Source organism: Argopecten irradians, chromosome 2 (genome assembly GCF_041381155.1).
Source record: "Argopecten irradians isolate NY chromosome 2, Ai_NY, whole genome shotgun sequence".
NCBI classification, from domain to species: Eukaryota; Metazoa; Mollusca; class Bivalvia; order Pectinida; family Pectinidae; genus Argopecten; species Argopecten irradians.
Window position 1 is genome coordinate 36369960 of NC_091135.1, and position 26049 is coordinate 36396008.

Consider the following 26049-nt stretch of genomic DNA (forward strand, 5'->3'; position numbering starts at 1 on the left):
ATGGTTCTATAAGTTATTCACGTCTTAGCTGCGAGCACGAAGTCAACATGGGCATTTGCTATGTGTTCAACTAGGTTGATGATTTTTCGGGTTTATGAAGACATGGACTAAAACGAAAGGACATTTGTCATAGACTCTTTAACACTTCTAACCAATAGAAATGAGTATAACATATGAAATATGATAATCACAAATCAAATATAAGGTGAAACTTATTTTAGCACTGGTTCGGCTCATCAATATCGATGCCGATTTGAAGGGGTTAAGCGTCCAAAACCAACCTGGATGGACTCGATAGATTGTATCGGAACAGAGACAAGTCTAGCGCAGTGTTCCTTTGGTGGCTGGGGAGTGTACTATGGAGCTGGGGTCTCCTATCAGGATTGCGCCTTCGTCAAATGCACCGGTCCCATGGGTTTGTTCAGTAATACTAAAAAAAAGAGTGATAGAGTCTTGCTCTATTATATCAATAAATTCGGTTAACTTATTTCTACTCGTATACAAATTATCAAGTAAATTTATATATATATTCATGTTTACCCATTTATTTACCTTGTATGAAATAATTCTACTTTTTTTCTTTCAGTTTAAGTATAATTACATTGTCTTAAATGGCTGAAATCAAATCAATATGACACACAACACTTTTAGCATATCACATGGCTACATTGATAAACAGATATACAATCGTTTGATCCTGATCTTGTATTGTTATTCTGATGACGTCATGTAATTGTGGTGTCATGTACTGTCATGATATCATGGTGTCTAAATACATATGATGTAAACAATTACCATATGCAAATGTCTATTTGTCTATGTGTATGTTGATGACGTCATGTTGTTGTGGTGTCCTAACGTGGTGTCCCAGTACCATGTGATGTTTATATGTATAATTACATTTACGTTTGTTTGTATGAATGAAAATGCATTTGTATGGATTAGCATATGAGATTAGATTCATTGAATGAATGAGATATTTTCCTCCCAAGACATTTTCCTTAAACAACAGCTCATCCATACCGACTCTATTTACAAGGTAAGCAATGATACCTATTTCAACTTATTATATAATTTAAATTTTGTTGAATGTAGTAAATTTATGACATAGATCTTTAAATATTTGCATTGATTAATAATATAAGATTCAATACTAAGCTTTGATAAAGTTTTATCCATTTCCCATAAAAAACTTGTTTAAATACAGTGACTAACGTTTCCTATTTCAGTTTAGCACATTTGCAAAATGTGACAATGATACTTGTACATAGAGCCAATGAAGCATATTCCAGTCAATGGACAACACACCATTCTTAGTTTATGCTGTGGTCATACCGATACGACAAAAGGAAGGTATGGATGGATGAGAAATGCATTCAGGTAATTTGGAAGTATTACCGCAAATAATAAACATGTTACAAAGATACACAGGATTATGAATGGCATTTCCTCTACAAAGAAACATTTTATAATTGTATTTCATGTTGCATAACAATCTAAGAACGTTACCTTCAATAGCATCCATATTAGACTCCCGTAGTTAATTCTAAAAAGAAAATCATCGGCATCTTAATCATAATTTTTAAAAATGTACTCGCCATTAAATATTACATTTGCAAATTAGACCTAGAATTATCACAATAGTATGTCCGCATAATTCCATTACTTCTAATCATGAATATTTCATCTTCGGTTTTTCTTTTTTTTATTACGTTTACGACTTACAGGACAAATCTTGAGATCATTTGTATCAATATTAAGCCTAGCAAATGTATTCTATTTCATATTCATAACATGTAACATAAGCAATTATAATAAAAAAACTGATTTTATAATGAGACTGCAAGAACAGTATATAAACAAACAGCTAAATACTGGAGACTTTTCACAATACAAGTACCGTAACTCTTTCTGGTTGTCTAGAGTGTTTTCATTCTGGTTTTTGGATGTGTGCTGGTTCTGGTTGTCTAGGATGTGTTCTGGTTGTCTAGGATGTGTTCTATTTCTGGTTGTCTAGAATATGTTCTATTTCTGGTTGTCTAGCATGTGTTCTGGTTCTGGTTGTCTAGAAAGTGTTCTCGTTCTGGATGTCTAGGATGTGTTCCAGTGGAAATTACTCCACCAATCATCGCTCCACCAATCAACGACTCGCTTAGTCAAAGTAGAGTAATTTCAGTCATTTTTATGCCCGCGGTTATTACCTAGTTCATATGATTAATTTTGTTTTGAAAAGAACAAAAATAACTAAAGAAAAAACATGAAACGATTTAATGCATATTACATATATAAAAACAATACATTATTTGTATCGTAAACACGCATGACAACAACCTTTTCGCGGAATCAGTAAAGCCCCATACCTTCATGTGTGATATGTACATTATGTAAAGTTTAAAGTTTAGGTTAAAAGTTTCCAAAAGATTGAAAATACAGTTCCTTCTTCCTGAAACCATACAGTTCCTTCTTCCTGAAACCAGCTGTCATGTTTTCTAATTAAAACACAGGATTAGTGCCTTTTAGTTTTCCTTTGAATATAAGATAGAGCTTCCATACAACGATAACGATAATATTCCCAAATATCGTTCCATCTCCCTGTGTGGGAAATTACTATCAAATTCGAAAATAACATAATGCGAGTTATATCTCTCTATGTGCTTAGCTATGATCATATCAGAGTTTGCACACAAATTCAAAGAAAGTAACATTTTATATCATCACAAAGACTTCTTATCTTGCAATTTCCTGAAATTTGTGTTTTGATTTATTTCGGTTAGTTGTAAGGTGTATGAAACATAAATTCAACCTCTCGTCGATTTAGTCTTACATGTTGATTTTCGTTTACTTTACAGGTGAAACCTCTTTGACAGTTACCGATCATGGAATTGGGATTTCCTGTATTACGGTTCTGAAAGCATAGAGAAGGTACACCTAAATTGTCTATCACCAAATATATTGAACAAATAGACCTGAAATACGAAGAAACGAATTGTTTCATAAAATTATAAAAATAAATATATATATGACATACGAAAACAGAAATAAATAAATACGTGTCACATTTTTTCAGAGTGAAATATGAAGTTTTATGGAAAAATATATGTGGTATTTCACCCGAGTAAAAATCACGTGATGAGGAAACTAACAATTTTCACTCGTGTTGTGCATAATTTATATCAAAATTTCAAGCCCTCTCGATGAAATATAACTGCAATTCATCAACAAACAAGAAATATCCTTTATAAATTAATTAATTGTTTGTCAATATTTGCACAGTATATTTAATGTTAGGGTTGAATATAAACATATTTCATGTATATGTGTGTGATAAGTGTACGGAAATAATCCTCATTTGATATTGCCATGGGTTACAGTGTCCAAAGGAGCCTTCCTTCCAGAGTGGACCATAGGCAAACGGGTGGTCGGTTGTCACAGTGCTGTTTGATTCTCCAGGCGAAAGTGAATAAGTGAATAAGCCTGCTGTAGCCTGCCCGACCACGTGGGTTTTCTCCCACAGTCAGACTTCTAACTCGATTTGGGCCAACAGACTCCATTGAAGAAGCTTGTATACACTTTTAAATAATCATAAGTAAATTAGATAATACTTTAAAATGCGATTTCTTGTTTCATTTTCGTAATATCAGTGTAAGGTGACCTAGTGACATTACCATGTTATGTATAACTCTGAGAATATTTTCTGTGAAGCAGCTCAAAAAAGAAATGCTAATAAAAAGATACACGTCAATTTCCAACAACACCCTTAGCCATCATAACACATGGAAATCGTCTTTAATAATGACTTCAATTAAATAGGATAAAGTCAAGGTGAGTGCCTAAAAAGGATACTATGAGCGAGTTCACGTGAAACTCTAAAAGTTAACGCGAGCGGTACGTGTTTCAACAAAACGGCGATAATTTTAACTCGAGTTACGTAATTTGAAGTTTGAACTCTACCCAATATCTATATGTGAAACAAGTGATTAAGTGTATAACATTACGCAAGAAATAACAAAATGCAATATTAACCATGATCAACAAAACAAATTATTATTTTCAGCACACAAAATAAGTTACAAAAATACGACATAAAGAACATCAAATTTTCAATATCAAATATACCAAATTGAAAATCATTCGAATGTCAAATAATAGAAAAATAAAATATGTAAATCAATATTAATTCGCCGAACGTGTATCAACTTTATGATCAACTTTCATTGTCAACTAACTGTGAACAGATGTTTTTATAAAATTTGATTTTTTACAAGTAAAATACAGGAAGAGAAATTATGAGTATTACATCTTAAGTGTAAGCTCTTCTGTGTAGTGCATTTGCGTGGGCATTATATTGCTAGAAAATATACATAAATTTCTTTAAAAAGGTGATCTGTGTGGTAAAATGTCGTTGTACGAAAATTCCAAGATATTTATATGACAATATGCTTAAGCGATTTTTGTGTGAATATCAGGATTATTGTTGATATTTATGAAAAATAATTATAACAAAAGGGTTTAAAATTTGCATATACAACCATAAGCTTGCAAATGTAAATTACATCACTATAACAGTGAAATAAGTATCATAATAGCATACTGTGAAGTAACTTCAGAAATTATTTGTTTGTAATAATTGATTTTTCTTTGTTTTCATACTAAATCGGCCTGGTTGATAGTTCAATTATTTTTTGCGTACCACTATGAAAACTAAACGAAAATGGCGCAAAAACCCAACGTAATAGTGACGCTACAACAGAAACATTGACGTTGCGTATCGATTTCTTGAAAAGCAATGGAATCGTACGTTAATATTATTATCAAATAGCATAAAAAATAAGTATAATAACCATAATTAATAATAAAGAAATGAAAAAATAGTAACATTAAAGTGAATACTCGAACAAAGAAAACCAGTCTAATTGCGTTAATTTACCTTTCAAAAGTCCTTACATATCAAAACCACTGTCAAGTTCTGGTAACGTTGTTCAGTTTTGACCATGGAAATCATGGAAAAGCCCCGTGTAAATTTAGCACAGTTCAAAAAATAAATTCACCTAACTCTTTGAAAGCGAGGTTGCATGGACATGTCAGCACGGACTTAGACTGTTGGGAAGACGATTTAGGATTCTTATAATATAAATTCATTTATTCGCATGCAGAGCGATTGTTAAGGGAAAATTTATTTTTCAATTACATTAGAAATTATACCGAATATATATTAACACCATTTGTACCGATTATTCTCTTTAAGTATTTTGTAGTGGATTAGTAAAACTTTCATATATGAGAATTGAATCACCGTAAAAACGGTAAGCCACCAACGAAAATACAAGACTAAATTGTTGAAAAATTCAATAAGTTGCAGAAAATGAAGACATCATACAATATTAATATGTGAAAATGCGAATAAATTTGTTTGTCATGCTTGAATAAATATTTTCTTTTGGAATATCTAGGAGATTGCTCCAGTGATTGATCCTAAAAATCACCAATCAAGTTTCATGTCAGCTTTGCTCCAAACATATTTCCCGCCCCTTTTGAAGAACATGGCTTCGTCAAATCCACTAAACATGAGGGCATATGACACACCGACGTCCAGAATAGACTTAGAAGGATCCTTAGAACCTCGTGTACAGTCTAAAAACCTCATCTACAAAATAAGTAAGATTGAAAACTTAATTTACTTCTGGTACAAAAGAAGAAATTAAAGATGTAAAAAAACAAGGTCAAATGCAAATGATTCCTATCGAGTACCCCGACCAGGAATCAAACCAGGGTCTTCAGCGTGGAAATCTACGGCTCTGTTCACTGAACCAAAAGAAGTATGCTCTTTCAACTGAATGACAGAGACCGTATTTAACACTACTTGTACGTACAAACAACACCGACACGCTTCTTTTACACAGAAAATTATAGTCTGGTAGAAAAAGTTATATGTGTTATAAGACTTATTAAAAAAGAAACCAAAAAAGTGTTGACAATGTATGATGCTCAAATATTGAATAAAATATATAATAGATTTTCATCATGATTTTGATGGGAAAATGCCACAGATAAAGAACAAAGAATGCCATCATAAAACGAAATCTTTATATAACGTCTAAAATAGAATACATAAGGCCAAAGTTGCAGATGAAAGAACATTAGAACAAGGTCTTCAGCGTTTTCTGAATTATAGATGGCACCCGTCATTTAACAAAATTATTTCAACCAATCATTGCCTTGTATATGCTATTACGTTAGTTCGGCATTTTAAAAATGCTAATAGGCGAGGGTTCCTGAGACTGTTTTGACGAAGACTACCAGCAGAGACCAGTGCTGAACATATTGATTAAATAGTCAACACAAGTATGCATTAAGAGGACAAAGTTACATTTCCAAAGGTGGTTCTACTTACGTATTCATCCAGTATCAGGTACGAGTTTCTCATCTGGAATACAAACATATAAAAAATTATATTAGCATATATAATAATATTATTTTGACGTTTTATAACGACATGTGACAGACGACGTATCAAAAATATAAAATGTCTTCATTCTTTAATCATCTAAGTTTATTCTATGACAGCTTTATAAATATTAATGGCATGATGCTATACTAAGTGTGTGTAGTGACACAATAAGTATTTGATGTTTTAATACTAATAATAATTGTGATATTGGTAACCTTTTCATTAGATTCTGGTACGAGACATTGTACGTGTTTGTGTCTGTCTAGAAATGCCTGGAACTCAGTATCACTGACAACATACGTCTCCGCGTGTTTTAGCGCGTTCTCCCCAGCATTCTCACCGCCAATCAGCAAACACTGGAATACCTGTCAACAAAAACACTAACTGGAATACCTGTCAACAAATACACTAACTGGAATACTTGTCAACAAATACACTTACTGGAATACATGTCCACAAAAATACATTTTTTTGTGATTGTTTATTTTTCAAAGCATTTTCTGGTCATACAAATTAAACAGAATTTCAACAATCTATCTTCACATCCTTCATCATTGTCATCATCATCATCATCATTATCTTCAATTCATTCTTTCATTCATTCATTATCATCATTATAATCATCATTGTCATTATCATCATCATATCTTCAAAAATCTTCAAACATATTACCATCATATTCATCTTATCATCATCACCAACACCATCATCATCATTATATCATTATATAACCACGGTGTGTATATCTGATCAGTCAATCAATTTTCTTACTGAGGATTTCATCTTCAATAATGATATCATATGGAATACATTAGAATACAATTAATTTTTTCTTTGCAGTTTCAGTCGACATACGATACGAAGTAAGTCGTGATGTCCTCACCATGTGTTCCTTCCACTCATTACCATGAAGGTTACGTAACTCGCTGTCACAGAGCCTTACCTTCCAGCGACACGGTGCGAGGTGTAAGATATTGTCCGCCATATCCTCATCTTTGTTACAAGTGTTGACGACTGTGTTAATTTTAAACGCCACCTGTTCGGAGAAATATGTCGAAGTTGCTTGGTTAAATGTAACTAGATAAAGTTGAACTTCGATTTCATTTTACAGTGAAAACCAATCAAAATATATGTAACATAAAACAACTGGGCTTAATTTACATAGATTCTATACCGTTTTTGTATGATGTGTAATAAATCTGGAGTTCGAGATAGGAAATGTTGACAATTAAAAAGGTTTTCAATGCCAATATCAACTAATAAAAATTTAGAAATAGGAAAGAACCAAAATATAAAAGAAATAAAGGATTATCTGTTCGCTATACACACCTTGTACATATTACAGAGGTCTCGGACAGTCTGAAGGCTCTGTAGATGGTTCTTGTTACCTTGGTAGCGACCGATTTCCTTATTTACTTGAGGATGGAAGCTGTCACATGATATCGCCAAGATGTCAAGGTATTCACCTAGAATTAACAAGATTTTCAAAACGTGTCAAATTATTCGTCTATTGAACCAACAAGAAATCACCTAGTTGTCAAAAGTATGTAGGCAAATCAGGAGAAAACAATTAGGCCTGAAGATATTTTTGTTATGAAATATTCCAGGGATAGATATAACGACAGTAATACAGTAAAACATGGTTATAACGAACCTGACCAACAAAATTACTTCGTTTTAAGCATAGTTCGTTATAAGTATACACATATATCACAGAATAGCTGCAAGGTTTAAGAATAGGAATAGATGACTCAAAGATGTATGAGGAAAAGGAAACAGCAGCAGCAGCGCGGATCCCTTACACAATGAGAGGATCATTAGGTAGTGTTAGTTCAAAAGGTTGATGGAAATGAGATAATAGATTCTTTGATATATGATATAGTTTAATAGTTACACGTTTGCAAAATTTGTCAAAATCATTAAAAATACAGTTTAATATACATGTATGCTTTTATGTGGAAAAATAGGAACATTTTACTAAAAATATTACCAAGCGTAAATTATTATATCTTCATCGATTACGATTCAGAAGGGTATTGGATTTCTAATGTTTACGATGATATAACAAACTTTTACGCCGGTGTAACGTTGAAAATGGACCCCCATTGCTATATACGTACCTGTATTAGAAAAAGTTTCACTGTTGTATATCGATATAATCTATGGAATAATTTTTACTTTTAGTTGTTAGCTGGTGTGTAAACTGTACAGATATTTTAAATAATGAGTTCGTTATGTTGAAATGTCTGTGCAAAAAATGCGGTATGCACACTATCAAACATCAAAAAATAAAAAAAGCATTCCTAATATGAACATTTAGAACAGCTATTTCTTTTAAAACTAATATTCTTATGAAATAAACCTTCGTTTTTTACAACGTTATACGATTTATATAACAGCCGGCAAAGTCGAATAACTTTTTAATCCATTTATCCCGATAACTGATTTAAAAATGTCTAGTATAAACGGATACAATAGGCCTAATCAGATACGCATCCAGACTACATGTGGAAGTCAGTGATCCGGTGTGTGAGTATTCTTGTGCAGCAACCACTTCGAAAACGATTTATACCTTATACCCGGTATAAGGTAATATAGCAAAGAGAAAACGGATATGTAAATATCTAAAAATAAATTGGAAATAAAATGTTACTGAGTCATTAAAACAAAAATAAACTTGATGGAACACGAACATGATATTAACTAGAATAATAACCAGTTTAATGGTTTAATTCAGTGGGGGAAATAAAGCTAAAATAAAATACCTTTTAATAGTGGTTCATATACCTGACATTTATGAAAGAAAAAAATAAATACTACAGGTTATTCATGATGAATATTTTAAATTCAGCGATTGTGAATGATGATAGAATTTGTGGGACAACATCAGCATTTTTAAAGAATTAAATAAAACACACACAAAAAAAATAAACCAAAAACAGATTTCCATCGAATGATCTAGATAAGAGGCATCGTCATAAAATAGTTAATGTCAGTCATGTTAATTGTAAACTGTAATTCTCGTAATGTTCACATAGAAACGATTTGATTTGTTGAGGAATTGGATGTAAGATACATAAAATCACCATGTCTTACAACATACGGAACATTTCTCATTACTTGTATAATGTCCTCTTGATGTGCCATTGTCCTTTAAGTGGTGACGTCATAATTGGTGACGTCATTATGACGTCAATGCTTTTAAGCAGAATCAACTATTACATACTATTCAAGCAACAAAAATTTTTGATTGTATGCCTTCATATACTATAACAATCTTTTTTTTTGCTCATGTATGTCAAAAGCTATCTCTTTTTGATCAAGTAACATGAATTATGGGATACCCTGTACAGAGACATGTAATTAATGTAATCTGCGGAATCTTTACCCATTGTCATAATTATAGTATCATATTAAAGGACAAATATATCGCGTCGTTTCACAGGAATACTTCTTTTCCCACTGAGGCCAATGCGCTGGCCTAACACTACTCAAGTCAAGACTTGATCTTTCCTCGCTCTTCCATATTTTCGTGGTTTCTGCTGTATATTGTTGCTTCCATATTCTCCAGGCTCGTATTGTCTGGGTTGATACACTTTATCAGCACTCTAATTTGCCACACCAATTTCATGATTGCTAGGAAATTCAGTTAAAACGCAATATAAAAATAGTATAATCGTGCTGGATTTTTAATGTAGCAACATAACATGCCAGGTTAGGAAATTAGTGTGGGTTTTTTCCTGCAGCACACATGACATGTATCCATTCACAGCATTTACTTTCCACACATCAGCGATTTTATCATCGGCAAGCTACTGATGACTAACCGCGTTTGTCAGTTTATCACTGCTGCTACTTTTTCGTAATGTAATAAATACTATTTAAACTGACCGGTGTAAGACACTTGTTAGGTATTGACCATTAGTAGGTGGATTTCTCAGGGAACTCTGGCTTTACTCCACCTCCTAAATTTGATATACCACTTTAAATGATCCTAACAGTTAATGTGACGTTAAACAAATTAAGCTCTATATTAACTCTATGTAGTGCTTAAAGTATATTTATTTTCAATTCATGCTGGAATTACAGCCAAGATATTTGCACAATGAGAGTGTGTTTATGTGAGTTTGCAACTCGCTGTTAATGTTTAATTCATCATTAGATTTTTTTAAATAGTCTAAGCAATAACAATATTTCTGTCAATGTGAGTTGTAGTACTGGTTGGGTTTTTTTGTAATACACCCCTGTTTTTTTGTTTGTTTGTTCTTTTTGTTCTTTTTTTTTTAATTTAAAAAAAATGTTATACACCCCTTACAAGGAAAAACGTAAACATTGTTACGTTCTGAATTACTCTCTTCTTTGATGATTAATTATTTGTTTTTATTTTGTCATCATGAAATCATAATAACAATCTAGGTTAAGTTACTTTAGTGTTCAGATCAGATTTTTGATCATATATTGGTGTCTGTAAATACGAAATCTATTGTATGTAGACTTTGTAGATTGCAAATTTGTAATCTTAGGCTCATTTCAAAGTAAAACTGGCGTAATCTAGAGAATATCTTTATAATTGGTTCAAGCCGCTTCATTGTGCAAGTTATTGCTTTACGCCACCATACTTGTACTTGTTTTAAGTTTGTTCATCTAAGCCCTCGAGAGATGTTTGTTTAATTGTACTGTTGTCGTCCTACTATGCTTTACTACAGTATATCTATAATGGGTTCTAAATAAAGAGATGCAACAAGGTTCTTTACTAACCTCATTAGAACTTCATTAATAGGCCAGGTCGTCAGTAGCCATGACATAACAATGCAGAGAATGGTACACTATAAGATACACGATGGGCCTTGAGGCGCCTCTAAGGAAGTGGGAGAAATATATAACACAAACTGTTGCACTAACAGTGCAAATGTGTGGATACTGTAGAAGCTATGAAATAACATATTTCTGTGTCATCCCAGACGAAAATTCGATTATTAAACATTCTGACATGTGTATATATAAATTATCATCAATTATGTTTACATGTGTATATATCACTTGTGGGTTTATCAAGTTAATTTTGTTGAAGTTTGTTGAGTACATCTAACAGTAGACTGGTTATATCATTTAAGTCTATGTTTTCCAACAAATGCTAGGTTGGCATCAGTATGTGTCATTACAAAACACAAGAATTTTTTCGTACTTCTGAAAAATATATTTCTGCTTCGTAACGTCTCCTTGACGCTGCCACACCTTAAGCCTTCGACTGAACATCCAACCCTGAGTTTTGTGCCATTGCAGATACGTCCCATAGTTATAAACATGGTCGTTTTATGTTCGAATTTATCGTATACTGTGACTGTATTGTTCGATGTATTTCGTAGTTTGCTGCAGTGAAATAACACTATACAATGGGATTGGTTTGGTTTGCTTAGTTTTACGTCCTATTAACAGCCAGGGTCATGTAAGAACGTTTTAGCTTTCATAGTGGAGGAAACCCGGAGAACCTGAAGAAAAACTACCCACCAGCGGTCAGTACCTGACAACTACCCCACAGGTGGAGGGTTTGTGGTAATATATCGGGACATCTTAACCATTCGGCCACCGCGGCCCCATATGAAATGGGAAAGAATTCACTATCTTACAAAGAGACAACACAAAACATACCGCGGTCTCCCAAAACGCTATCTTTGCTAGAAGTAGAAAACTTGTTGATAAATGTGTCCAAATAGAAATGCTGTTCGACAGGTAATCCTAACTAGGATGTTTCCATTGCGACTCACTGAACTTTTTCTTCCAGCTCAATCTTTTTCTTCCAGCTCAATGTTACTAGTATACGAGATCCTATTCTTTGGCTATAATTCATGATAACCAAATTTGATTCAGCAGTTGTAATAGTACATTCCAAAACTTCAGCACTGGTCTATTGAAAATCAATGGGCTGTTTTGTCTGTTATACCCCTGTATGTTTTAAAACACCGTCCGTCGTAGAGCTCGGTCACTATAAAAGCTCGGCGTCGGTAGGTCTAGAGTTTTCTGCCCTTAAATTAGTCGCCGTGGTTACAAAAGCAGAAAGAATTTGAATTTCCTGTTGAAAAATATATTTATATAACTGTTAACTGTTGTTCGGACTATAATAGATCAAAAAAGAAAGGCATCAAGTTTGAATGATCTGCATAAAACCGTAAAACATGATATACAAAACTATTTAAAATAGGCGATTTATGAAGTTTTAAATAACATGCATAACTTACACAGAAAGATAAATAACAACTCAAAAAATCGTTGTGCAAAAATGTTTTAATACAAGCTGCCGTCAAGGAGAGATATAACCAAAGCTCCATCTCTGGCGGGTCGCGGGATACACAATTTAGCCATGAAATAACGTTAGGCAAGAATTTCCATATGACAAGGAAACCAAATCCGACTACACTAATGTCTCCAAAAACACCATACATGCATTGAAGGCAGACCATTATAAGTTCTAGGTTCTCGAAAATATGTCAACAGGTTTAAATACATAAACAGCAGGTAAAAAACAAAACATTACGTTAATGTTTCGGGCCATCAATCAGAAGAAATCAGTACACTTACCGTATTTCTGGAACCATTTCTCCGTGATTAGGCTTCCGTTGCTAACGATAGATACGCTAGGTAACGCGAGATCTCGTTTGCAAAAAATAACAAGTTCTCCAACATAAGATCCACGTTGTACTATGAATGGTTCTCCACCAGAAAAGTTCACCTTTTCCATCCCTAGAACGTCCAATAAGATAGTACAATTATCAAATTTTGCTTGTAACGCGCATTTCCATTGGCTTAAACAATGTATCACATAAAGGAAAAAGAGGCGTCGCCATTTGTAACGTTTGTTTCTGATTGACTAAAACAACGGTGTAATAATTTCTTTACGTGAATTGATTTAAACATTTTATTTGCACATTATATGCATATGGGATTAGACACAAGTTGTTAACTTATAATCCGTCTTCTACCGTAAAAATAATGATGATACAATGTATATACAAATATTAGTCAAAATGAATTTACAATGTATTTCAAGCATAATGAAATTTATCTGTACCCGCATGTCTATATAAAATCTAATTACTGAAAAGTACAGAATCAATCTTAAATTTTAAATGAATAAAATGTCGAAAATTAGTAATACACCTTTGTTCAAAGTATAGTTACAGATACATTCAACAGTAAATATAAATAAGATCCACTGAATTAACTTCTAGAATATGTATCAGAAATGAAAAATTACGAACTGCTGGTTAGGAAGTCATTAAAATAGGTAAATATATATTTGAACGACCAAAAATTAGACAAAAGGGTGGTCGGTGGTTGACACAGAAGACCGCAGTCTACATGGCACTTTCTGAAACACTCAATACAGAAAAGCACCGTGTCATAAAATATCTATTACTCTCATCTTGTATGCACCACATTGCAGTTCCATTCTTCACTAAATCCGAGCTAATGCTCCCTTCTGAATGCGGACGCGTTTTACTGTGTCAAACCGACCACAATTTCAAATAAAATCTGGTAAAATATAATTCAATTCAATCAAAGCGATTAGAAAGGGAATAAAATCGCGAAAGAATGAAAAAAAGTGTTAACTGTTTAAGACAATGTATCAGAACCAAAAAGAAACAGATCTGCAGTTATATCAATCAAGTTCAAGTTATTTAACAATAAGTTTCTATAGACAACAAATAGTGGACATGATAATAAATAGTGTTCAACAGTCTTTATGGTCTGTGAACATCTACATAGAGGAGACTGGTTTAAATGTAATTCGCTATATTTTTTCTTTAGTTCATCGTTGGAGACCCACGGGTGATCGCACTACACTCCGCTACACTTATCAAGTGCGGTCACCCGTGGGTCTCCGATGATAGCTTTAGTCGAGTATGAATTATATTCAGTTTTCTGTAACCGAAAGAGTAGAAATTGGGAGCACGTTCCCCTTTATAGGAAATTTTGTTTTTAACGTTGAAATAGAATTACAAAAAAAACGCGTTTGAATATCGAGATTATTCCAAAGTTTTATTTTATTAGGTATAAATGATTTTTCAAAAATGCTTAATCTGGTCCTTGTAACTGAGTTATTGTTAAGATTTCTTAAATTAAAATTACTCACGGTATGTACTGGATCAGACATGAGGTCGTGTAAATAGGAAGGAGTAAGGTTATTATGTATTTTGTAAAATAGCGTTAGTGTTCTTGCTTTCGACGGTTGCTTAATGTTTCCCATCCTGTTTCATGATATAAACTTTGTCGATTTGTAAACATAGGGAGACAAGTTACAATTTTGGCTGCCTCTAAAAGGAATTTTAATTATTGCAATCATCCCAAACTTCACAAGCATATTCCAAAAGAGGTCTTTTAAAAACAGTATTTAATTTGGAAATTGTCATTCTACTACTTTTAATTATATGTTTACCTCCTCTGATAAAGATATGATAATATTCAATTTTGGGCCAAAGGAAATCTTAATAAAACAACAAACCGGAAATCATACCTGATTCTTTGAGCATGCGCAATCCACGCTTTGCCTCCGCAAGAGGCAGCACTGCAGAGGTCTTGGCTGTGTGGAAACAGAACCCACATTGATAGTTACACTGCCTTGTGAAGTGATAGTTTACACTCAGCGGTATCTTGCTGGCCATTTCTTCACATGATGCGGTACAATCAGATGAAGTACAAGGTCCATCACCCGGACTGTCTTTTGAATCGTATATTGATTGAACTTGGTCGTTAGGAACCCGTCGTCCAATGTCTTTATCATGACCTGATGTTCTGTTTTCGCCTTTTCTATGTCTGGAAAACACTAAGTAGCCAACTATACCAAAAGTCAATACTGCAACTACGATTATCGATGTGAAATCCTTATCGTGGTCACAAATATCAGATAAAAAGTTAAGCCTGACCATTTTCAAAGTCAGCGTCTTGTTCAAGCTTTCTGTTGAATGCCGCTTCGTTGTTAGAATCAAAATATTCCGCGCGGAAAATCCACTGAAACTTACCAGTTTTTTTCCGCGAACAGGGTGATGTTTTTGTTTCGGTTTCTCGATAAAACAATGTTTTCTGGAACAACTTATGTTACAGTTTCTCGGAACACTTCATAGATGTCTAGCTAGTAGACCTAAACTAGTTTCGATTTCGTTACAAGCTGGCGGTATATATATGTACAAATGCATTTTGACTGTATATAATATAAGCTTGCAGCCATGTGTACTGATATATTGATATCACTTTAAAGAATATTTACACCATTAGATACCCTAATCCATTATAACCTAGTACAGTATACAATAACTCGTATATAAAACTTCTTATTGTTGATCATTGTTATTTTATTTATGTCATATTTATATTCGACAAGTCATTTTATTGACTAGATGTATAACATGAATATAAGTTAACGACAAGACATCCAATAGGCAAAATAATAAGAACATGTTGTAAAAATTACCAATACGAACATAATAGTAAGCCCAACTCGAAATTTAAACAAACATAGATTTGTATGGAGAGTTCTGTAAAGTACAATGAGTACAGAAACAGATCTTGATACTCTGATAAAGTAATCGCTATTTGCTTTAAAAACACCTGCCGCCATACACTGCATAGTTCAAATATTCTTTCACCTGTATCTATCTGATAAGGTCCTACTTCTGTTATCATGTCTTGTTATAGATAATACACGTCAGATTAGTATATACCTATGTACATCCTGCTTTGGTTTTGTTTATTAGGTTTAAGGTTCTATTAACAACCAGGGTCATTTGAGGACGACCTCTTGTGTGTGAATGTCTTTATGTTTTGGGAGGCTGCGGTATATTCGTGTTTTGTCTTCTTTTATAGTGGAACTCTTGGTCTTGTTAAAGTGCTATCTTACTGAAACACGCCACCGAAGACACTGAACAAGAATACCCGATAGCTACATTTTAAGTTTTAATATAATGATATCATCAACCAAGTATTTAGTTTTATTGACAGAAATTTAAATATCATTCAGTTAAGATTGAGGCATAAATGTAGTACTCTCAAAGATTTTTTTTTTGTTTTAATATTGTCGGTAATTTTCATTGAACAAATTGTGGAAATCATTGTGAAGTCATTTTCATGTTCAAATTATTTATTTGCAAATAGATAGATAGATTTCTTTATTTCCTCTGGTTAGAGATTTACATCAATCATATCTTTTGTTTACATCAAATCAAAACAACAACGTATATACAAAATCATAGAAGAGTGTTCATCTCTGAGATCACTGTAGGCACCAGATTTCAGCAATGTTCATCATCATTAAAGCCCACTTTTCGTGGTCCAAGTAAATGTCCTTTGAATTTCCAAGAATAAAAATGTTTTTCGTCAGTTAAATGGTCGAATTTTACGTAATCCGATACGTCTAATACGTTTACTAAAAGCTTTAATAATGCATCGCGACTTTTGAATAGTGCCGGACACTGGACTAGAAAATGAACCGTTATATTTTCAGTTTCTTTCTTACATATTTTACATGTCACCGTGTTTTTCTCATGACGATATGATAATTTAAACAGTTCGGCAAGTTTCCATGTATATTTCGGGTATTCTAGACTGTATGTCTGTAGTCTTTTATAAGATATCATAGCGTCTTGCCAGTTTTTTATGATATAAATCCTCGACTGCTTTTCTGCAAAAGTTCTTCCATGTTGTTCGCAAAGGACAAAATCCATCGAACACATAGTCTAGCAACAGGGATGAGATGTTAAGATTTCCCGCAATGATGGGTATATCGTGAACAAAACTTTATGTTTTCATCATTATATCACCGAATATAAAGGAGCACAGTCTAATCGAAAAGATAATTTTCAACACAAAGTTTATTGAAGCTTATTGAAGAACATGAGCTTTCTACGTTCAACCTCGGCGTAGATGTCTAATAGCCCGATGGCGCTTGTTTTGACTAAAGATGGAGACGTTTGCTTGAAACCTTGGCACCTTCGGGCTGCGTATCGTTGTACAATGTCGAGTTCCTGGCGAGATTGTTGTGTTTGATAAGTCCAAAGCTCCGATCCATACAGAATTCGTGACTGAACCATAAATTGCACGAGTTTACAGCTTGTCAATGGGTTCATACCTCCACTGTGTATGCCAAAATTATTTATTTGCCAATGCAAAGTTAATAAGTGAATTAGTAAAGTTAAGGAAATACGCCTTAACTTGCTGCTTCATGATGGTGAAAAACTTTTATGCATTTACATTCTTATGTTAAGTCCTGTGGATGACTCTGAACATATATATAAGCTTCAAACATACTTTTTTGTTAGAGGATAGATCTATTATCATATTTTATTAAAGTAAAATTCTTTGAATCGTTTAATGTATAGATATCTAGTTGTATAAATTTCCCTAGTATGTTGATTTGTAATATAATGATAGGGAACGGCTTCTTAAAAGTTGAAAAAACGAATAGGCCTAATGTCTTATCCTATGCGTTTTTATGTTGAAAGTCATGTGTTATTCACCGTTGCTTACCTTTGTCAAAGTTTTATGGATTATTATGCACTAAGGCCTATTGATGATAGGCTTTTATATGTGTCTGCGACTAATGTTCCTATTTCCAATTTATTTATGATTCGTTGTAAAATTCATGTAGTATAGTAGATATATAAGACACCTTTCCGTAAGTAAGCAAACTTATTGGATACATAAATACAAAAACTTAACATTCAATAATTACCATTCAAAAACACTTATAACATTCAAACTTATCGTTCAGCATGTATGTAGGTAATCAATATTTTGAACCCATAAACATATAAGAATGAAATTATCAGAGACATTTATTACAAAGAAGTATAATGTTTCGCCGTCTTCCAGAACAACTTTTTTTGAAGCGCAAAACCATGATATAGGTTGATAGTAAAATAATCAGTGGTTTCCACGACATATTATTGAGATCTTGGGTAGTAGAGTAAGCATCATTAACTCATTCACCCTGGAATTCCATAATGGACTAGTCTAGTCTTTGGTTTAGAAGAGCCTACAAGTGTCTTCAGGGGTGAATGATCTATAGCACGTGGATAATAATGTAAAATGAAGACATATATACATGTACCTGATACGGATGTATATCATTTAAATTGTTTACATGTATTTCTGTATTAAATCTAAGAACCGATATCATCGAATTGACTTGGTACCAAGAACACGTCACACACGAGACTTTGAAAAAGTGACCCAAATATATAACAGTCTAGAATATATATATTGCGCAATAATATGTTACACATGACCGAATCAGGAGAAACAGACCAAAATCGGGTATTTGCAAACTGACAAAACTGTCTGACGATCTCTTGGAATATCGGTTAGATAATGTTGATATACCTTTTAACATATGAATCATGTTTTGTAATGTGTTAATTTGAAAGTGTCATGTGATAAGTGCTTGGTGTTTATGTATTACAAGAGAAGTTGAATATAAGTTAGCAGAATTTACATACTAAAGCATTCGTTATATTTAAGGTAAATAATTTCAATATTTGATACCGTTTAACACTCTGACCTTCTGCTTCAGTATGAAAGGACTACATGCATGGCTAATGAAATATAAAAGCACATGTAAATAAATGTATGGGAGCCACGGCAGACATATTTTATAAACTACCAATAATTCGCATTAATCTGTTGAACACACAATTGTATTTACATATACTATATCATTAATGAGTGTGTCTTGAGACTGATAATTGAAATCCAGGAACGCGAGAATGATGTTGGTGTACTGCAAAATCAAACAAAAAGCGAAACAAAACTGTACCCTTTCTGTAACGATTGGAGTGTTTTTCTGGCAGGTACTGGTGTACTGACGTCAGAATCAATCCACAATAATCATTTTCAAAGCTGTTTTTAAATCTTATAGTTGGACGAAAATAACGTTACGTATTTTCAGTAAAGCATACGCGATAGGATTAAGGACACTTTCATGTGCGGAGAACAAACTTATTTTCGCTTTTGGTTTAGCTTTCCTCACTTCACTAGTAACCATGTTTCGGTTTCATTTGCTATCTATGAAAGCAAAATGGTAAGGTAAGAAAGGAAACCTGAAAAGTTATTTTTTCGTAATAACGAGAAAATTATCTGGAATAAACATTTTACTTTAAATTAATGTTGTAATAAATAAAAACAATAAATCATTAATAACAATAACTTATCTCGTTATTAAGTAGAGGCGTGGAGAGATCATTTTAGTAAATTTTACGAACCTTTACATCAGTCACATTTCGATGAAAATCATCGGCAATATATTTCTTAATGTGTTGGAGAATTATTTGATAAAAGCTTCCATAACGTCGACGGCGCTTTCATTCATGAAGTCTGACAAAGCGGGAGGTCATGACGGAATAGTTGTAGATCATATAAAATTACTCGGAGACACTTGTAAAACTTTACAATATGATATTGGAAACTGAGAGACATAAAGTTCACACTTGTTCTCCAGAAGCTAATATGTCTTTTCTTCGTCCTCTACAGCAAGGATTTCGCCAACAGAGCGGAAGTGTAACCGCGGTTATAATTATCTTTGTATTCAGTATTTCGTTCAATACGATATACAAATACACTCAATGGACTCTCAAACACAAACACACATAATGTAAAACATAACAATAACTACTAAATATGAGGCTTACAAACACACACATAATGTAAAACATAACAATAACTACTAAATATGAGGCTTAAATTTTGTGCGTAGAAGGTCATAAGAAGGAAAATAGCACAAATTTGGAGTTTGGAGATGAGAAAAAATATCAATTATATTGCACTGAATATTAAAGAAAGGAATCGAAGACAGGATTAGAAGAACAAGAAAAAAGATGTTTATTCATCTGTTTTATTCGAAGGAAAGAGAAATGAGCCTACCCTATCGTTATCTGTTTGGTGTTTTTTAGTTATTATAAATGATCTTACAATTCACCTTGATGAACTTAATGCAGGACTTGGAAAACTTCACGTACCCTGCCTTTATTGGCGGGTGATACATTGCTGTTGGCAGCGTGTAAACCATTGCCACAGGATCAACTTGATGTCGTGTATTCGTACGTTAGTAAATGGAGACTGAACTACTAACCTTCAAAACCGCTCACTTTACAAACAGTAAATCAAATGCGAACAACCGTTTCGTGCCATGCAAATTGGGAAACAATAATCTATCATGAATCAACGTTAACAAGTTTGCGGGAATTTATTTTACCAGGAACCTGGAATCTGCTATAGGGGCCAAACAATCGTGCCCAAAACGAAGGAAAGTTCTGAACTCCTTACTAAGCATCGGCCTAAAGCCGAATGGTGTTCATATCCATTTACGAGTGCTCAAATTATTAGGTGGATAGTCACACCTAGCGCGTGATTTATGAATGCGAACTGTGGAATGACTTAAAACAAGCTCCTACAGACTTTCTAGAAAGAACTCAGAGATATGTATATCGCCGTTGTATAGGCTTGACAAAACGATCATCTACTGCCGTTACAACGAAATGTCTTAACATGGATGATAATTCTAAAGAAATAGAGACAAGAAAGATGATATTTTGGAATAAAATTTATAATGGGACAAAGGATTTCATGTGGAACATCGTATTCCATGTGATGCTCTGTAGGGTTTTTTATGGACCCCCGCACGTGAAATGTGCACGTGAATTCATACCTGATATATACACAATATTCGCAAACTATCGAATACAGAGTCTATTTCTACACTACATTATAGTTCCACTATACAAGAAGACACAACACCAACATACCGCAGTCTCCCAAAACATGCACCTCGCACTTCACACACGCTACACACTGCATACATGGGAGGCCGTCCTTACATGATCCTGGCTGTTAATAGGACGTTAAAATAATCAAACAAACAAACAATCAATCAAACACTACATTATAAGTCTTGTTCAGATCCCGAAAAATGCTTGGAGGCGCTTTGTTGAAAGTTTTTTTTATCTGACTGGTACTTCAGTAAGTGGTGAGAAAAAAGTCTTAAAAGTGAGCTTAAACGCTACTCGCTTATTCACCGTACATACTGTCCTATCCTTTGCTACATCTCAGCCAAATGTATGGACAAAGTACGTGGGATCTTGTACCTCCTGGAGCTTTCATTCACTTGGTCAGAACAAGACGTAACTTGTAAGCGTTGTGCAAATAAAAGTACAGATATAGTCAAACATTTAATTAGTGAATGCCCTGCAATTTTTCAAATTAGAGACATATCATTAGATAAATAAGGTAGTCACCGCTCTATCATTTATGACAATCGTCGGGTAACAATCGATAGAGCGCTGACTCGTGGGTTTCCGACGATGCTCTTTGATATGTATTTACATATTTACATGTTACTGTTGTACTCTGTATTTAAGAAAACATATTTTATGCTTACTACTTTGTCAAACTTCTATACATTAAGATACCGGTATGTGTTCTTTAATTGCAATTATACTGTATATTTAAAGGTCTTTTGTAGACCAAACTTCTTCTTTTGTAATATTCCTTTTTGCATTTTTCTTTGCTTTATATTGGTTTATCCTTTTTGTTTATATTTTTATCTGAATGTTTATGTTTGCATTTCAGTTAAAGACCTAAATACATCACAGAATTCTGCAAAACCTTAGCAAAAACTGTAGAAAACTGTAAGTTGTTATTGGATACTGGAGGCAATATTTATATTCACCTTGTTGGAAAACAGCATGAGGAATACAAATATTGAACAAAGAAAGCAACATACAATGTATTTTTAAGTCTTCATATTTGATTTAAATGTGCTTAATTATTACAACATCGGTTTTCTAAAACAGAAACATTTTATTGGCCCATCGCAAATGAAAATCAATTCCTTTTTCTTCTACAGACTTATAAACCCACTGATAGTATTGTTTCCAATTGTCTTACAATTTCAAACAGTAAATACTTATAACCAAGAGAAAACTGGTTAAATTTGCGATACAGTGTAAATGTCAAATCAACAAATTCTGATACAAGGAAGGAATAAACTTAGTATTCTGAAATTAAAAAAAAATATGGCAGGAATGTAAAAATATACGTCATGTGAGGCTTCATTAGTAATAGATTTAATATTTCAAAAAAATTCTTGTTTGATGCTATGGAAAAAGACCTCAATAACTGTAGTCTCCTCAAATTAAAAACACGTGAATGGATCAAGGCTACCATGAGAGGTTTGGATTCAATATTTTTTAAAGAAATTCTTGTCTGCTAGTCTAACACGAATAAGACCAAACTTAAAACTATTTTGTGTTTGGTGTAATCGATGCAGCAATAATGGCTTGTCCTTACAGAACACACCGGCGTCTTCTCACTGTTTGGTTCACCGCCTACTAGGTAGCTGTGCTTTTTCAGACTATCATAGTGTCAGTTTCTGTCGGTGCAATTGTACATGTACTTTTTCATCAGCTGCTAAACTTAACATAATTTGTCCCTGTTTGATTACGATTAGAAGTTAATACTATTATACTTCTGAAACATAACAGAATACTACCTACATATAACCATTATTAATTATAATTAAATAGACATGTACGGTAACATCCTAAATCTAATGTATGATATTAATTTATCCTCAGCTTTCCAACATTAACAATGAGGGAAAAAACTTTGTCATCAATCGATACATGTAGTTCTGCCATGTCACTGGTTATCTAATAAGTAGCAAAAACATCTATAAACGCACTTCCTTGACTACCTCAATCTCTCATTCCATAATACTTTGCAACGTCACTTCCGGCTACCAAATCTCGCGAGACATAGTTGTAGAGATAGCATGGTACACCGTCTAATGTTTCTCTGTCTACAGCGAATGACTGACAGCCCTGTACGCGTAAACAAACGCGCGAACATACGCGCACTCCTGTTGTGTTGACAAACCCAAGAGCACTGACATATACCGATGGTCTGGTTCCTTTCGAGACGAGAGAAAAGTATCCGGCATCTCGTTGACTATCCTGCCATTGGAAACGCTCAAGGACTTGCTGCCATTTGAACTCATTGAAAAGCGAAGTAAGGGTGATCAAATTTGACAGGTCCTCAACGACCTCGGCGAGGCAGTGCTGTCCCGGTTGATCTTCATTTGGTAGTAGAATCACTGAAATGAAATATCAGATACCTAAGTATTGCTTTCGTGTGGATCTACACACAAGAATAATCTCTCTGGCGGAATATGCCCTCTAAAGCCAATTTGTGTCCCGTTTCTGTCTGACTGAATGGTTGCCTGTTTTAGAGATCACTTTACTATTTCTTTCATCACTGTAGTAACAACTGATTAGTACAATAAATCCATAATACTTCTATTCCATTACATCAGAAATAATTGATTTCATTCCAGTGCCTTATTTATATTTTTGCAATGAATAATATTTTCTACCACATCTATTTAAAAGAGGTTTTGATATCAGTTTGAAACTAAATGAAATAATGCAGCCGATAACATGATAATAAATGTAATTTTATTTCTTATTTTATCACTATTTTTCAAAACCAAAATGTGGCGTGTGAAGTTTTCATATTAGGTTTTTACACTTGCTTTAAGTATATCCGGATAAAGATAAAAAAAAAAGATACGTCAATGAGAAATAAAATACCTCTAGTCAGCCTAAAGCCTGAAAGGCAAATTAATAGTTTGATATGCCACTCGCCTATATCCAATTATTGAACTCGTTTTATATTTCATATTAGATAACAACTCATATAATTAAAGTTATCCACTAAGGGACAACCGTAACTACAACCAGTCAAGATAATCAAGAGGCATCACCACAAACTACTACTAGCTTCCTTTGACGCGAAGTTCAGACAAAGCTAAAGATTCTCTAGTTTTCTCTGTCTCTACAACCCTTGGACTGTCTCATAGTAAAACTGGAGGCAGCAGAACAGAACAGGTAATTTAGTTAGTTGATATACGTCAACGGAGCCGTTACGGTACACTGTGGTTGGCTGCGTGACTTTGAAGTTGGGCGTCACTCTCTCTGTAGTCTTCAAAGGAAATTTTTGCTGGCCTGTGATGTTTTCCGCTGAGCTGCCTCCAGTTTTATTATGTGATAGTCCACTTGGGGCGTAGAGATCGTATAAGATCGGAACCCCTTGAGTATCGAAGATGACAGTATCCTGTATTAACTGGAAGAGACATCAACAATATAATAAAGAAATGTACTTACGGGATGGTTTAACTTCCCAGTACTCCGACAGACACTTATTCCAGGTGTTGTCTGGTTGTCCGGGTTTGTCCGTCAGAAGTTTGTCAAACACTTGAAGACAAGCGATTCGTCCAACAAACTGTTGGTCTGGATCGTTTGGAACAGTTCCCACGGCTAACATTCCTGAGTTTGGTATTGGAATGCTATCCTGAAAGTCGTCATCGACTTGTATCTTTTTGATCCCATCGACATAAATAGTTATCTCCCCGTTGATGTACTTCCGTTGGACCACCAGGTGGTTCCACTGGTCAGCCACAAGAAGATTCTCAACTGGAACCAGTCCAGCTAGATTGTCGTAGCCGTCACGAAATGAGACAACCGCTGTCGTGTAAATAAAATTGATACGAAATTTCTCAATCTCGTTCTTAGTGTAATAAAACAAAGTCCCGCTCTGATCTCCTTCGGGATACACCAGAATCGATATAGTGAAATCTTGGAAAGGTGCTTTTCGCGATAGATTGACTTCAACATAATCTGTTGAATCTCTCGACAGAGTTATCGCCCCTCCAGGAAGCCCAGGATAGCCTTCGCCAAGTACAAAACATTGACCATCACCGGAAGCTGTCATATCGTTTCCGTTAATAACATCGGTAAGACCGGAAGTATCGCCAAGCGGCCATTCGTATAATGGAGTCCCTAGACAACTTTGCATTTTATCTGAAATTATAAGCAGATACCATTTTACCTTAAAATTCTAGGAACACCAAACCAAACGGTAAAACAAGAATGACCAAAGAATGGTCAGAAATTCAGTTGTAAATAATAAATGAGAATGCATTAAAATATAGTCTTTAAACAAAGTTCGATCCTAGTATATAAGTTAATGTTCTAATCAACAGATATGGAACCCAGTCAACCTCAAAGGTAAGACCACTTTAGTATTACGACTACTCACAGCTCTGGGTGGTTTTAATGGTGACAAGAAGTTGAATACGTGCATAAAATATATTATAAAATTACACATTATTTTCATTTAAGGAAACAAAGACTTGCAGGAGAATGATAATGCGTACATTTTTTAATTACAAATGTACTTTGAAGTTCCAGTGGTAAAAAATACAATGTTCACTAATTTTTGACATGTAACATAAAGAAACTTACCAGCAAAAAGTAGGAGTACCAACACCGGGAGTATCATTGTGCTAGTTGTGATAACACAGTACTCCTATAGTTCGTAAATGTTCTCTTCCACCTTCAGATCATGATTCTTGAACAATCGTCAAAATGAATACCATGGACCTTTACTAAGCACCAACAAGCATTATAAGGAGATGCATCAGAAGGTATTAAGGTGTGTCATCTTTGTCCGAGCTGTTCCTCAGTGCGTGATTGGTCAACAGCAGTATAATTGGTATA

The 26049-nt window shown here is 33.9% G+C and overlaps 3 protein-coding genes across 5 annotated transcripts in view; 1 reads left to right on the forward strand and 2 right to left on the reverse strand.

Annotated features, from left to right (window-relative positions):
- LOC138315329 (scavenger receptor cysteine-rich domain-containing protein DMBT1-like) overlaps positions 1-7770 on the forward strand; it is a 46176-nt gene extending 38406 nt beyond the window's left edge. For 2 of the 3 annotated variants that reach the window (XM_069256266.1, XM_069256263.1), the window contains 4 exons: positions 222-1039; positions 1230-1380; positions 2850-2922; positions 3372-7770. In XM_069256266.1, coding sequence (XP_069112367.1) covers positions 222-483 — 262 coding nt within the window. In that variant the 3' untranslated portion in view covers positions 484-1039; positions 1230-1380; positions 2850-2922; positions 3372-7770. The remainder of the gene's footprint in view (positions 1-221; positions 1040-1229; positions 1381-2849; positions 2923-3371) is intronic. The other variant, XM_069256265.1, reaches the window with a different exon arrangement.
- Positions 2254-15447, reverse strand: LOC138315330 (S-adenosylmethionine-dependent nucleotide dehydratase RSAD2-like). Its single transcript, XM_069256267.1, has 7 exons — positions 14961-15447; positions 13025-13186; positions 7778-7914; positions 7392-7484; positions 6664-6813; positions 6392-6424; positions 2254-5644 (listed from the first exon to the last, which is right to left on the reverse strand). Exons 1-7 carry the CDS (start codon positions 15370-15372, stop codon positions 5480-5482), a joined length of 1152 nt encoding a protein of 383 aa, XP_069112368.1. The 5' UTR covers positions 15373-15447; the 3' UTR covers positions 2254-5479.
- Positions 15448-22086: 6639 nt separating this feature from the next.
- On the reverse strand, positions 22087-26040 carry LOC138315331 (uncharacterized). Its single transcript, XM_069256268.1, has 3 exons — positions 25795-26040; positions 24655-25350; positions 22087-23585 (listed from the first exon to the last, which is right to left on the reverse strand). Exons 1-3 carry the CDS (start codon positions 25829-25831, stop codon positions 23188-23190), a joined length of 1131 nt encoding a protein of 376 aa, XP_069112369.1. The 5' UTR covers positions 25832-26040; the 3' UTR covers positions 22087-23187.
- Positions 26041-26049: the final 9 nt, after the last annotated feature.